Source organism: Argiope bruennichi, chromosome X2, assembly GCF_947563725.1.
Source record: "Argiope bruennichi chromosome X2, qqArgBrue1.1, whole genome shotgun sequence".
NCBI classification, from domain to species: domain Eukaryota; kingdom Metazoa; phylum Arthropoda; class Arachnida; order Araneae; family Araneidae; genus Argiope; species Argiope bruennichi.
Window position 1 is genome coordinate 131,384,076 of NC_079163.1, and position 14,637 is coordinate 131,398,712.

The 14,637-nt window shown below is 29.9% G+C and overlaps 1 protein-coding gene across 2 annotated transcripts in view; it reads left to right on the forward strand.

Annotated features, from left to right (window-relative positions):
• The window catches only part of LOC129960252 (synaptotagmin-1-like), a 123,430-nt gene that overhangs the window by 101,528 nt on the left and 7,265 nt on the right, over positions 1 to 14,637 (forward strand). For both annotated transcript variants that reach the window (XM_056073530.1, XM_056073529.1), the window contains exons 2-6: positions 2,288 to 2,539; positions 3,471 to 3,646; positions 6,099 to 6,227; positions 12,166 to 12,333; positions 13,729 to 13,902. In XM_056073530.1, coding sequence (XP_055929505.1) covers positions 2,320 to 2,539; positions 3,471 to 3,646; positions 6,099 to 6,227; positions 12,166 to 12,333; positions 13,729 to 13,902 — 867 coding nt within the window. In that variant the 5' untranslated portion in view covers positions 2,288 to 2,319. The remainder of the gene's footprint in view (positions 1 to 2,287; positions 2,540 to 3,470; positions 3,647 to 6,098; positions 6,228 to 12,165; positions 12,334 to 13,728; positions 13,903 to 14,637) is intronic.

Sequence of the window (14,637 nt, forward strand, 5' to 3'; positions counted from 1 at the left end):
CTTGAAACAACTCCATTTGCTATTAACATCGATGCTTTTATGAAAGAGAACAGGATTCATTCCTAGTTTGACATTCCGTATTCCAGCCGATTTCGTCACCAAATTGAGGAACGAAAATTCTTTTCTGAGATATTGTTAGCCTACTTATATTAATGAAACTAGTTTGGGTGTTTGTTTTTGCTTCCTCCAAGAGAATATTGGGGGTTAATTTGTGTACTAGAAAAAGCTTATTAGGTACTTTACTTCGTTTTAGTTTGAAATGGTGAATTAGTTTTGCAGTGAATGGAAACAGAATTTTGGTTAATGTATCAAGTGCTACCCTAGTCAACAGACCGTGATTCAAAATGACTCCTGAAGTAATTCTAATTTTATTGTGGAACAGGTCAGTAGAATAACAAAACTTAACTCGGAATGCAATAATTATATTACATAATAATCACATATTGAACAATTTTCTCCTATTGAACAATTTCAATTCACCACGCAATACTTCTGCTTTTTAATTTCTCGTATATGAAGTAACAAAGAGAAACTATTGTAATTCGAACTCGAAATTTTGAAGAATCCTCACATTTCAAACTTCCTTGAATCTGCAAAATACACCTTTGGAGTTATGCCTGCCTATTTGTGACTAGACGCTCGGAATTTCACATATGGTTCCAAATTTGCAGATTTCTGTCAAATTTTGAAGGAAATTTGAATGTAAGTGAACTACAAAAAGAAGAGAGTTAATATCCAAAATACAGATCGGTATCAAATTTGGAGAGTTTGACTAGCACCTAAATAAATAGAGGAAATTTGGTATGGCATAAAAAGGCTGCATTTGAGTTTTGTGTCAACTTTTGCTTGGAATCAGTTGGCGACTAAAATACGCATTAGGTTTTCTGAATTAACTCAGCATTCATTCCCAAAGATAGAATGCTGGTAAGTTTTTCCTCAACTTTTGCTCGTCAATTGTATACAGTTAATAATACACATTGATTACAGGGTATGCAATAAAGTTTGAGAGAGACCCCTCCCATTTCTTGTATTTTATATATGGTATAATGTATTGTTCTTAATTTTACGTTAGAATTTCTTCTTCTCATTAGAATTTTCTATCTCTTTTGTAATCCAATGCAGCATTTTAAATATATAAATGTCACAACACGAACAATTTTCCATATTCTTATAGAAAGTCGTGAACAAAAACAATATCAAAGAAGATAGAAAAAATGCAGTAAAAGCGCAATACAGACAGCTTTATAAACCACTTTATTAGTAGAAACTTAATAGTATAAGTATAGGTAAAAACAGAACACGGTTTCATAAGATGTATGATGATTCTCAATAATGTAAGGCTTACACTGAGCTCCTGATACTTTTGCAAAAGTATCAGGAGTTCTGAGGTGTCAAACATAATTCTCCGCGAATTCTGAACAGTTCATCTGAAATTATTTTCTGTGTCTATCAATAGCTGCATTGTTAAACTTTCCCAAATAAATTTCTCCCTGTACTGAATTCTTGATTTTTAACTTTTTTGTTTTTTCTATACACTGCGTATAACTGCTTATACTTAAGTGTGTGAATATGTTTTGTATTTCCTTTCAGTGTATGTGTGTAAAATTTTAAATCACCCTATATTATCTTGCGATTCATCTAAAATAAAAAATGTGTTTCTTTTTCCTCTTTCATTCTGTGATTCATTCATATCTTTATATTTTTCATTAGATTGCCCTTGATAAATAGCACGGTGGTGTTCTTTTATTTTTGTTGCTCATGTTTTTTCAGCTCATTCTCTTTGTATACAAAATGCAATGAAATTTTTTAGCTTCTGTTTTTTTTTTTTTTTTTTAATTTCATGCAGCCTAATTTTAAAGAATGTGTACTTAACAAAACGGATAAGAACATAACATCTTTAGAGCCGAAATATGCGTAGGAATAATTAATAACGTAGCTATAAACCCTCTGTGAAAACAAGTTATTGATATTAATGATGAAATAAACTATTGATAACTTAAGAATAAAATCCTACCTCTTGTTCAGAAGGCAAATCTAATATACATATTTTAATTTTTGGTTTTAAATTTCATGCAATGTAATTTTTAATTTTCTTTAGCAATATCTGTACCATATCGGATGGAAACCATACGAACAATAGAAAGGAATGAGTACTACAGTGTTAAAATATCAATTATAAACAATTGTTGTAAAGACGTTATTGAATATAATGCCAAAGATTATGAAATAAATCATTTGTAGCTTAGTAATTCAGAGTCATCTTTGTTAATTCAGATCTCTCTTTCAGGAGACTAAGCTCTGTCCTTCATAGCATTCACCATGTATCGTTACCGTAAGAAGAAGGCGGTGGCAAATCCACCTGTAACCGAATTCCCCACAGAGACGCCCCCGCCAGTAGCCAGTATGACTGAAGCTTCAATCAACTTATCAACGACGGCGGCGGCTCTTCTGACTACATCTCCTCTATCGCAAATCATTCCTGTTACGAATGAAAACCTTGAAGAAAAGATCATTCAGGACATAGCAAAGACAACACATAGTGAGTTTCATCGTTACTTAATAACCCAAAGAACAAGAGGCAATATGGATTACAAACAATGCTTCTTTCATTCCTAATGAAGGGTTGGTAATACTGAAATGAAGTACTTCCGCATCGAAGTGCTAATGTGTGTAAGAAACATATGAAATCTCTACAAGAATTTGATGTGGGAGGTCTTGATCAAACAAAAGATGCTGTTACTAAAAGAATAAGAAAGCAGACTGATTTGCATTTCGATTGCCGATTTGGAGGTTTGATATGACTCATTAACGCTCTTCAATAATTCATAGAAAATCTAGAAAAATCTTCTAGATAAAAGTGGCATGATACATGTGACTCTTTATACATTTCATGAGAAATTTACTTCATTTAACTTCACGGTGAAAAATCTTTATTTGAAATCAAAAGAAAAATTTAATGTTCCTTTCAAAATATGTTTGACTTTTATATTACAACGATTTTACATGGAAAACAGAAAAGATATTTTCTAAATTTGAATAATGTCATTTCCTGCATAGCAGACTATTTATAGATTAGCCACTCTTCCGCGATATTGTCCCGTTCATTCAGAAAATTCTGGCTTTTCTATTCCCTCCTTTATTCAGTAGCTTTATTCTCTCTCCCATATACAAAATCTAGTCCTGTTTACAAATTCATCCAGTAAGGAAAGAGGTTGAAAACTTAATAGAATGACAGCGGCGAACCATTTGTTCAGTCAGCTCGCGAAGCTAATCTAAAATTCTATTCTTTTCCACTTTACGTCATGGCTGAATAAAGAATTCATTCAAAATACAGCTGCAAATCACTTTACATGTTTCCCCTTCTCTAGTATTTGTTATTAATCTTAACAAATTATAAGCACAAATAAACGTGCATGACTTAAATATCTTTTTTTTTTTAGTTTAATATGTTACTCTTTTTGAATTTCCAGTTCCCATGTGGGGTGTGATTGTTCTTTTCATTGTCATTGCGGCATTCTTCTTATGCACCTGCTTCTGCTGCTTCAAACGGGCATGCAGGAGGAAGAAGAAGGATTCCAAGAAGGGTTTCAAGAGTGCCGTAGATCTGAAATCTGTACAAATTCTTGGTGGCTCTTATAAAGAGAAGGTAAAAAAATTACTATGAAATAACAAAATATTAGATTTTTTAATATGTTTTCGAGGTGAAAATAAACTTTCAACATTATGTTCTGCTTTTCAAACAACAGCAATTTTATAAACAATTTATGCTAATAAAATTTCCATGCCAAAATGAAAAAAAAAAAAAAAAATCAATTCCTTACACTAATAATCAATAATCGAGAATAGTGTGTTTGGGTAGAAAATAATGCTTAGAGTTAATAAAATCAAGAGCTTTGTCTAAACGCCTCATATGTTCATAGAAATGATTAAGTTTTAAAATATTGATGTCTAAATGACTTACTATATTGATTGAAAGAAAACAAGCTCATATATAAATTCTATAATTGGATTTTGCCACAGACTCCAAAATTATCCCAAAATCTATGTAGATATGATATTGAAAAATTCTTCCAATACGAACACACTTACTGACAAATAAAAGAAATTATTTCCACTATATTGCCTAATACTAAAATTCGCGACGTCTATTCCTATAACAACCGCCAAATCAAACTTAATATTTGTGTCTGTTTTTGAGATATGCATATAATATAATGGCTATAATAACGAACGTATGTTCTGTTGTTTTCCTAATTCATAAATAAAATAGCCCTTTTTACATCACGCGTAGTCGTATGTTAAATTACTATTTATATATTTACGGTAATCACACTTAACATTAATTTTTCAAAGATTTCTCAAATTTTGAGAAGAAATAATTTTTGAACAACAATCTGTTTTTTAACCAATAATAGTTTATCACTGACTTATGGAGCTGAATAGCTCTAAATATTTATAACATAGAATAAAAGAACCTCTTTTTGTCTCTTATTATACAATTGAACACGACAAATCGTGTAATTTTCCATACATTTTTCGCTGAAAATGAACCCATTAAATCGCAAGCAATAGAATACAGTTTCTCCTACCTCGAAATCTTTCAAATCGCAAGAAAGTTCTTTGAGCAGGAATCATCAAATTAATTATTCCACTCCTTCGTATTTCCGACAAAAAAAATTACAAATTATTTATTCAAATAAGTCCACGATTTTTAAATTTCTCCAACTTCTTTGAATAAATTATTTTGTTGGATTTCGTAGAGTTTCGCAGAGCCATTATCAGAAAAAATCCATCAAAATTTTGACTGTAATACATATTTTATAAGATAAATATTAAATTTTTGAGAATTTTATGTTTAATTTTTAAGCATAATTTTACATGAAATGTAATAACTTTTTACTTTTACGTTAATTATTCATTTTATTAAGAAATTTCAGTCAAATATTTTCCTCACATTTCAATTTTCCCCCCTTCTTCTCGTTGAAAATGGACTTGACATATGACATATTTCATGAGAGAACGTGTAAATTATTTCTTATAAAAATAACATTATTGTATATTCTAATTATAAATTAAATAAATTCGTACATTATCTTAAGGATTGTTTCTTTTACATGAGAAGGATCGGTGAAATATAAGTTCCATCATACATTTTAAAACGTTTTACACTAATAAATATTCAACCGCTAATTTATATTCATATAAAATGACGCTAATATATATTCATTCAAGAGGAAATAACCATGTTCGTTTGCTAGCGTAATTATTATTTTTTCACCATAATTTATTATCATAGTTTTCATTTCGATTTTCAAATTTATTATCTTATCAAATATTTTATCCATCGAATGGTTTAAAGTCATGGAATACAAAAAAAAAAAAAAAAAAAAAAAAAAAAAATACAGCAGATATATAGAAGCAAACTTTAGACAAATATAAAGGCTTGAAATTGTCTTAACAATGTCATTTTCTGCTATTGAAATATACGATGTTTACTCTTTGAATTATGTAGTTTAACTCAGAGATACAAACAAAATATTTACTAGATGATTTTTTTTAAATAATGAATGGAGTAGCTCCCTATTTCATAGATTCCTGACAATTGCATAATCAATCAACTTAAAGAATGACGATCTGAATCGGTAATGGCCTTGATATGGCTCTCATCAACTTTCATTGGACATCCAGATCGTTGCACATTTCCGAGTAAAAATCAACAGAACACCAATTTTGACGTCTTTCTTTCAACGCTTCATTCCTATATACAACACATAACTTCTTGTATGCTTGCAATACGTTTCGGGAAATAATACAATAATAGATGCCAGAAGTTCTGTTTTATTGTTCCCTTTTTAAATTAGGATAAAAATGAAACTATAAGATGCAATTTTTTTACGAATTCCAAACAATTAGAAAACAATATAGGTTCGGTGCTCTTGAAGCAAAAGAATGTGCTAAAACTAACTATCGAGGAAATCCTTAATCATTTAGTTACCGAACTTGTATTTGAAAAAGTTAGAGATAACAAATACGTTCTTACTATCAGCAGTATTTTTTATTAATCCATTACCTACAGTTACAGCCATAGTATTCTATAGGTACAACCTGACATGGAAGATCTGCGAGACAACATGGAATGCAATGATTTAGACCAGGAGAGCGCAAAATCTGAGATGAAACTTGGGAGACTTCAGTACAAGCTGGATTACGACTTCAACACAAATAATGTAAAATATTTCTTTCATTTTTTCTCCCCTTTTATCCTTTTTCTCTTCATTTTATTTCTCTTTAATATGAAACTATCCCAAAGTAAACAGGATGTCAAGATCTGCAAATAACCTGCACGGCTAAATGATGGCAAGGGATTGTTTAGACTGAACACTTAGGCGACACTTTCTTTTGAATACCTAGCGGCAGTGGCATAGCAACTAGGGGGAAGGGGAACGGAGGGTATACAACCTAGGTTTCGCCCCAGTTGCAAAGCCGGGGTATGCCAAGTGGCGCGGGAGCCATGGAAATAAAACATCATTTTGTTTATGCCAGTTTTTAGAATCAAATAGGAGGAGGGGACAAAATGTCATGCTTCTCGCGCCATTGATGCCCATGCTGCCATTCACCCTCGCTATGCAACGACATTACAGCCGACTGAATGAAATTTAAATATTTAAATATATTTCCCGACTAATTAAATAATTTAATAATCATAGCTACTTAACTAATAATTAAATATTAGTAGAGTGATTATAGTCAGTTAATCATTATAATTTCCTGTTTTGTATGTAATTGGGAAAACAGATTTAGCATCCAGTTTTAAAACCAATTCGATAAAGATGGAGTACCTGAATTTCGTAAATATTTGGCAACCAAATATGGAAACATTCGAAAACTGGTATTTAGGAAATTAAATTGATAAATCATATTTAAAATTAATTGGAATAATAATTATATTAAATATTGATAACTTTTTTTCGAATTTTTCGAAAGTTTTCGAATCTCATCTAGAGGTGTGTCGATAATGCCTTGTAAATTTGCATGTCTTTGTATAATATATTCAGAATGTCTGCTCTAATCGTGTCCAACAATTAATTTCCAAACCGTCAGAGATAGATACTAATTGGAGAAAGGATTTTAATTACTAAAAAAAATTATATTTTATGTTGTTTGAGTCATTAAATGCATTTACAATATCTGAGTCATTTATAAAGTTTACGAAATTTGAATTTTTAATCTGTTCCTCAGTTCTGCGGTTCGCATTTAGTAAAATATTCTTGATGCACCAAAAGAAGTTTCACTCTTTTGGGAATGAAATTGATCGAGTTAAGAAAGTTTGAATTTCATTACTTAAGACAAATCAACGAGCACTTAGAGGAAGCGCCATAAATTGATTGACGGGTTTTCCTTGGGATGACCATTGAAATGTTTTAACACTTTCGCTGCCACGACTCCCACCCAATATTCGGGTCCTCTATCTAGTTCTTTGCTATCTCTTGACTGTAGTAGAGAAGGGTTCATCTAATAACATAGATGGTTTGTACAATTACATATTATCTGTAACGCGTCATGCGGCAGTCAATGTGTTAAAATTGTCTAAAAAATGATATTCGAAATTTAATCCATCAGCCATACAACACTTTCAGATAACTGGATTGATGTCGGTTTTATAATTCAAAGTCTCATAACTCTTATGAAAAGGGGAAACTTTGTTTATGCGTCAAGAATATTTCATTAAAACAATAGAATGGGCGGACATATTAAAAGTTTAGACTTCCAGCAATACATTTATTAACTCGAGCAACACAAAACCCAATTCTTTATAATCATTTCTCCAACTGTAAATATATGTCTATATTTAATGATTTAGAAATTAGCTGATGGGCACGTTTAGAGTGGACACCTTTTTGCATTGAGGTATTATGGATTGGATTTTTGTAAAATTTTGTTACAATAAATATTTATGTCTGAAAGATTCTTACTTTTATTGATCAAAGAAAGGTTCAAATGCATTATTAGTAAGATACTTTCTAATTGAACATTTAAAATTTGTTCCCATAAAATTTCAACATTTGTTACGGTCTAAACAGATAATCTTCTTATTTAATGTAATTTGTTTCTTTAACTGCAAGCAAATCAACTTGGACATTCAGTGAGTATAAAACAATTTTCTAACACGAAACAAAAAAAATTGTTTTGGTGTCTTCCGCGAGACAAGTACTATATCTTTTTTGACACAAAAATAATCAAAAGATGACAAGATAAACTGCATTTTTGACAAGTGAATTGTTATTCAACTCATCATAACATGACAACCAATCCGGTACTCTAATATTGTTTTTCGTATGCTTTGATTTTTGTTAGAGAAGCAATCCACCAAAACTAACAATGACAACTCTCAAAATATTTACAAAATTTCATTTTGAGAAAAACCTTAAAACAATTATAAAGAAACTGAATTTGTTTGCTTCATATTCTTTTTCGCTTACTATTCATTGATTTTAGTTCTTTCGTGATAAAAGAAACGAAATGAATCTATTAGAGTAAATGAAATTGTATTCATAAGTTATTGGAAATGGAATTTATTTTTTATTGTATTCCCCTTGATGCTGAATTCAGATAAAGTAATGATGAAATCTAAATCAAACGTTGGAATTAAAAGTTGTGTTTATCAATTTCAAAACTAAAATCAGCTGAGCTTATTAAAAAAAAAAAAAAAAAAAAAAAAAAAAGAGTTTAAAGTAGTTTGAGTTTACAAAGGAACGGAAACTCTCGACCCATTTAACAATATGGAAGATTTTATAATCGAGTTTGCATTCATTTCAAGCGCCATATATGATTTCAGAAGTATTTTGATCATAAATAACCAAGCTCATTGTTCGTTATAATAAATATTTATATAAAACAAACTTTTTTTTAGCAAATTCAAATTTTATAATAAAGGACAGTTATTTTTTAACATGAAATCTAGAATTCTGTACATTCTTCTGCGAAAGATTACACTATCTTTTGCCATGAAAAAAATGGGAAATCTCCATGGGCCTTTAAAGTTTTTTTAATTCTTGTCTGAAACAGAAAGCCCACACGAAACTACAAGCACCGAAATATAGATCAAAGCACTAAAAACAAAAGTGAAACACTTTTCGGGAATCATCACAACGGAATGTTTCTTTCTCCAAAAGCATCGGCCGTTTATTCTCGTCCCTCCCCTCCGACTCCTCACTCACTCATTCACAATCGCCTAGATTTTCTTTTACGTATGGCCAGATGGCGCAGATGTTACAGGCATTCCAAACCATCGCATCGGCAACACAATTGCCGTCTCCTTTCTTGACGGTGCTTTTGATAATGGTGCGGATTTCTAAAAAAAATCTTAGATTTAACCCTTTTTCACTGTGAGATATCAAATGTATTTTTCACACAAATTTAATCTGAGATTTTATACTGTATATTTACTTGACAAACACTATCAACAGAAAGAAGTGCACGAAATTCATTAAAACAATACTTTAAAATTAATCACAATAAATAATTTGGGAATATTTAGTGTAAATCTATGCATTCGAATATTTTCATAATCTTACTTTAATCTCAGTTTAAGGTTTTCCTCATCGGTCTAACTACAAAAACTATATTGGAGAAAATGATACTTCAAAAGTTTAAAAAATACCATAAGAAAATATCGACTCAGCTTAAGATAATTTATAGCAGATCGTTTTAATTGCTGTGATGCACAGAAAAAGTGCTTTCATCTCATCTCAATTAGGATAAAAAAAACCATTGGGAAAGAACCCTAAGTTTCCACTTACTTTAAAAATCTGCCTCTAGCGGTAAAAGATTTACTTCAAAAGAGTTTAAAATTCTAAGCACCTTCTAAAATTGAAGCACCACTTTTTCTGTTGCTCACCTAACAACAGACTTCTAATGCTTTTGTTAAAATTTAATGTTTGCAGAAGTATGAAATTCTGCATTTTGTAGGTATGTCTTGTATCAGAAAATAAAAATCTTGAGCAAATTTCATTTGTTTACTTTCAAAATTTCCCGTTTTTATAGTCTTCCTTTAATTTTTTTCATCAATGTTGAACATCTCTGAACTCAAGGCGAAAGTGAGTAAAAATTCAGTGTTTGATAATGGTTTCTAATTAATATCATCTAAAAAAGTAAAAGAGAGATTTTTCACATTATTCTAGTCCGAAGTAACGGATGCTCGGATTTATACGTATAAATAAATAATTCATATTTTTTAAAAATTTAAAGATTAACTAAATGTCATTTTTTAAATTTTGCTTTTGAGAATTTGTCCTTCCCAACTTTTAATATACAGAAGATATCGTAGCTCTATTTAAGAAAATAGTAGTAGTTCAGAAGCGTGACTTTCAGTTTTTGTAAATATCCATCATGAATGGAATCGTGTGCCAAATTAGCTGGCACATTATCTTGATTTTTTTTTCTCCTTCTCTTCGTATCTTTTTTCCCCTCTTTCTGGCACGACCCTCCCACTTCACTTTTATTTAGAATTCTGGCTTGAAATTCAGAAAATTCAGTCGCTCTAAATTCTCCCAAATCGTTTCAACCAGAGCATTTGGAAGCCCAAATCTTCTTCAGTTTCAGTTATTTATTCCTTTTCCTTCGAACTTTCTTACATGCAAGTACATAACACCATTTAATTGTTACACTTATAGTAATCGACGAATAGAAAAGAAATTTCCTCTCATCCTACTCAAATGATTCTGCTCTCTTGTTTTTCCTCATTACTCATTGAGAAGAAAATAACACTACATTGATAGAAAAAAGTTGAATTAAAAATAAAATATATAACTTTAGCCAATTATTAATATTTTTAAAGAATAAAAAAATATGAGGCATGAATTGTAATGTAAAAAAGTAATAGACATTGGAACCAGCAATTACTACATTTCTTTTCTTCAGGGCATATTTTTATACTGGATATAAATGTATTTAAAAGAAGTTAACTTCTTTGTAAACCACGGATTCATTACATGATTTGACAGTTAAGTACATAGCACGTTTTAACGGCATAAAGTAAAAGATTTTATTTTCAAATAAAGAATTAATAAAAAGTATTTTCATCATGTTTTACTTTGTTTTCGAGAAAACAAAAAATCTCCCTAAATGCTCGTAAAATGCATTTTACTTGCTCGGTGAAGATGCGTTAATGACACAGTCAAAAGTTTTTTGCGCTTCCATATGAAGATTTCCTTTTGAGGTTGATGATAAAGACATTCATCGATTTCATCCAACACTTAACGACAAGAAATATCACTGAAAACATTAAAATCTATCACTTAACATATCATTCTTATGAAAAAACTCTGGTGCAGTAATTATGATCTGTGGGAACTCTTATGCGTTCTTGGTACTACATAAATTTAAAGACATTAATCACGCCAAAGATACTGACATCTCTTATTCTGCCTTGTAACATAAAGAATACGACCCGTTTTTTGAAGCATATAATAGCAAGCAAGAAAAAAAAAAGATATGATTAGAGTTTAGGTAATAAATAAGTACTAAAAGTAATCACAAAAGCTGCACTTCATAGTACGAAATTAACAACAACAAAAAAAATGCTTTCATTTTGCACTTAATCAGCAGTTAGTCAAAAGATTCTTACTCTGCCGGAAAAAATTATTTAGCATTTACAATTTCAACTGAAGTAAGTTAACTTCCCCTAAAATTTCCTAACATGAAATGTATCTAACTACCAAAAGCTTACAGTCCTAATTTTTCTAAAATAAAAAGAAAAATATATGACATTATTAAGTTGTATGGTGTTAGTTTGAATACAAACACATTAAAAGTAATAAATGCAATCTTTCAACGCTTTTCCTTTTTATCATTATGAAAAAAAAAATTGTTTTAGTGGTTGTAAATTCTATATAACACACATCATTACTATGTCACAGGATATTTGATATACACTTAATTATTACATACATCATCACTTGTTAATCTGCAAAATTATCAACATTTTTTTACGAGCAGGTAAATACTTTATAGTTACTGACAGATAAAACATTTAAACTGAATACATTCATATTACCTGCAAAACCAGTTTAAAGTACTACTCCTCCGTTTTCTCTGAACCAGAAATAATAATATTTTCCACTGAATGTTGACTTATTCCTTAAATAAAACATTTTTTTCTCATAGTTAGCTGTTACCGTAATCCAAGCTGAGGATTTACCAGGTATGGACATGTCAGGCACATCTGACCCTTACGTTAAAGTTTACCTTTTACCGGATAAGAAGAAGAAATATGAAACGAAAGTTCACCGAAAAACCCTCAATCCGATCTTCAATGAAACCTTTAACTTCAAGGTAAGTCATATATCATTTATCAATTCACGTCTTCTGTGTGATTTGTAATATTTATTGCAAAAACTTGGTGGTAAAGTGTTAACATTTTTGTCGATGTAGTTTTGGATAATGGTCAAATTACAGGATAACATCTGTGTCCCTGTTCAAGACTTTTAAAATTCCATGACTTTAAAGCATGCCATTGTGGTCTTGTATGGCCATGGTCTTGAATGAAGCGGTCTCTTAAACCCGAAATCTTCCATCTCAATACCGAAACCCTGAAATCAGATTGTTTCTGCCTGTTTCCTGTTACCCAGTCACGTCCAGAAAGAGTATTCTAATATTTATTCTCAGGTATAGCCAAACATGGTTCTTGCACGACATTCCAAATCTCATCGTGGAATTCAGTTGAATATTCTCACTTTGAAGTTGTGTGGAGTCGAATTTCTGATCATCAAACCACATTCCTATCGTATTTCGTAATATTAAAACAGGATAGTAATCCAACAAATAAAAATAAGATATGCTAGAATTCCCTTATAGGGTAATAATAAATCGCAAGCATAAAATAAATACTTCTTCAAATGTCATTAAATCTTGGAACAGCAAAATAAATTTATAAATAATAGTTAAAATCACAGTAAATAAAAGATTGAAAAGAAGAAAAAAATAATAATAAATGGTCAAATTTTTAATTTCACGTGTAATTTATTTTCTCTAGACATATTTTTAATTCAAATGAGAGTTATACACGTATTTCGGTTGCATTATAATAAGATTTACCTTCAACGAGTTGGGAAAAAAAGTTAGAAAATGATTTTTTACAATTCATTAATTTATGAATTTCTTTACAGATATCCGTTTTTAAATTAAACCAATTTTGAAAACAGAGCATTGTTAAGTAAAGACGTTGATCTTTGACTGCAATATGTATCTCTCGAGATTTTTTCCAATATTTCAAGCGATGTTTTGAAGTAGATATTTCTATTTTATTCTAGGATGTATAAAGAGAAATTTTTTGGGGCTGAATAAATTTTAAATCCTCTCGATATTCTGATATTTATATATTTTTGGAATTTATTATCCAATTATCGAAAAAAGGATTATCAAATGAAAGGACTAAAAAAATTCTGATCAGAAATTTAATGAAATTTCAAACTTTATCTATAATGAAATTTGATACTATTATTGTAAATCCAAATAAACTATAATTAAGTAATCCACACAAATTACTAAAATCAAATTTCTACTACTTTTACAGAATTGACTACCTTTTTTACTGATTATTAGCATAACTGATATCAAGATTTTAAATATATATAAATAAAGTTGCATGTTGAGCAATATATATTTTGCAAATTCAATTTAAAACTTTGATAATACTGATCAAAATATGAATTTCTTCTTTATTTTCAGATTCCGTATTCGGAAATAGCGTCAAAAACTTTGGTTTTCGCAGTTTTCGACTTCGACAGATTTTCGAAGCACGATCAAATTGGAGAAGTTAAAATTCCATTGAACACTCTTGACCTGGCCCAAACTATTGAAGAATGGAAGGAGTTAACCAGCGTTGAAGGAGAACCAGGGCAGGTAAGATATTTAGTTTCTTCTTTTTGAAATCTTTCTCAAACAGCCCAAAACATCGAACCACTTTGTTTCTTGTTTGCTTAAAAATATTTTATATAAAACGTTTTGCTCTGACGATAAATTGAAAAAAGTAATTTGACAAACATTTTAAAAGTAATTTGACAGAAATTTTAAAAGTAATTTGACAGAAATTTTAAAAGTAATTTCACAAAGGTTTTAAAAGTAATTTGATCTAGAAATTTGATTAAAAGACCCGAGTGAAAGAAATGAACTTTCGGAGTGTGAATTTCAGCTCTGGCAAGTATTATTTACAAATATTTCCTCATATAAAGTGCATTTTTAGCTCGAAGTATTTTATTTTAGAAAATCCATCCAACTTCTAGAACATTTTCATTTTAAATTATGGGTGATCCTTTAAGCAGATTAATGATGTGTATTCCTTATTCGTTTAAAGGATGTGTAGCAAGGTTTCTTCCACTTTTCCATGTTTAATCTTCTTTTATTTTTAAAGAAAGAAAAAAAAGAGCAACAAAATCATTTTCATTTGATTTTGTAATTCTTTTTTTACCCTAAATTTAAATACATATATAAATTTTAAGTATGAAGAAGAATCATTAATCAATTCTTATGGAAAAAAAATCTTAATGTTTATACCAATGCAGATATTTAATAGCAAATTTTAATAGAAATTTCTTAAATGAGGTATCGATTAATCAAAAAGCAACACAATCTATTTTA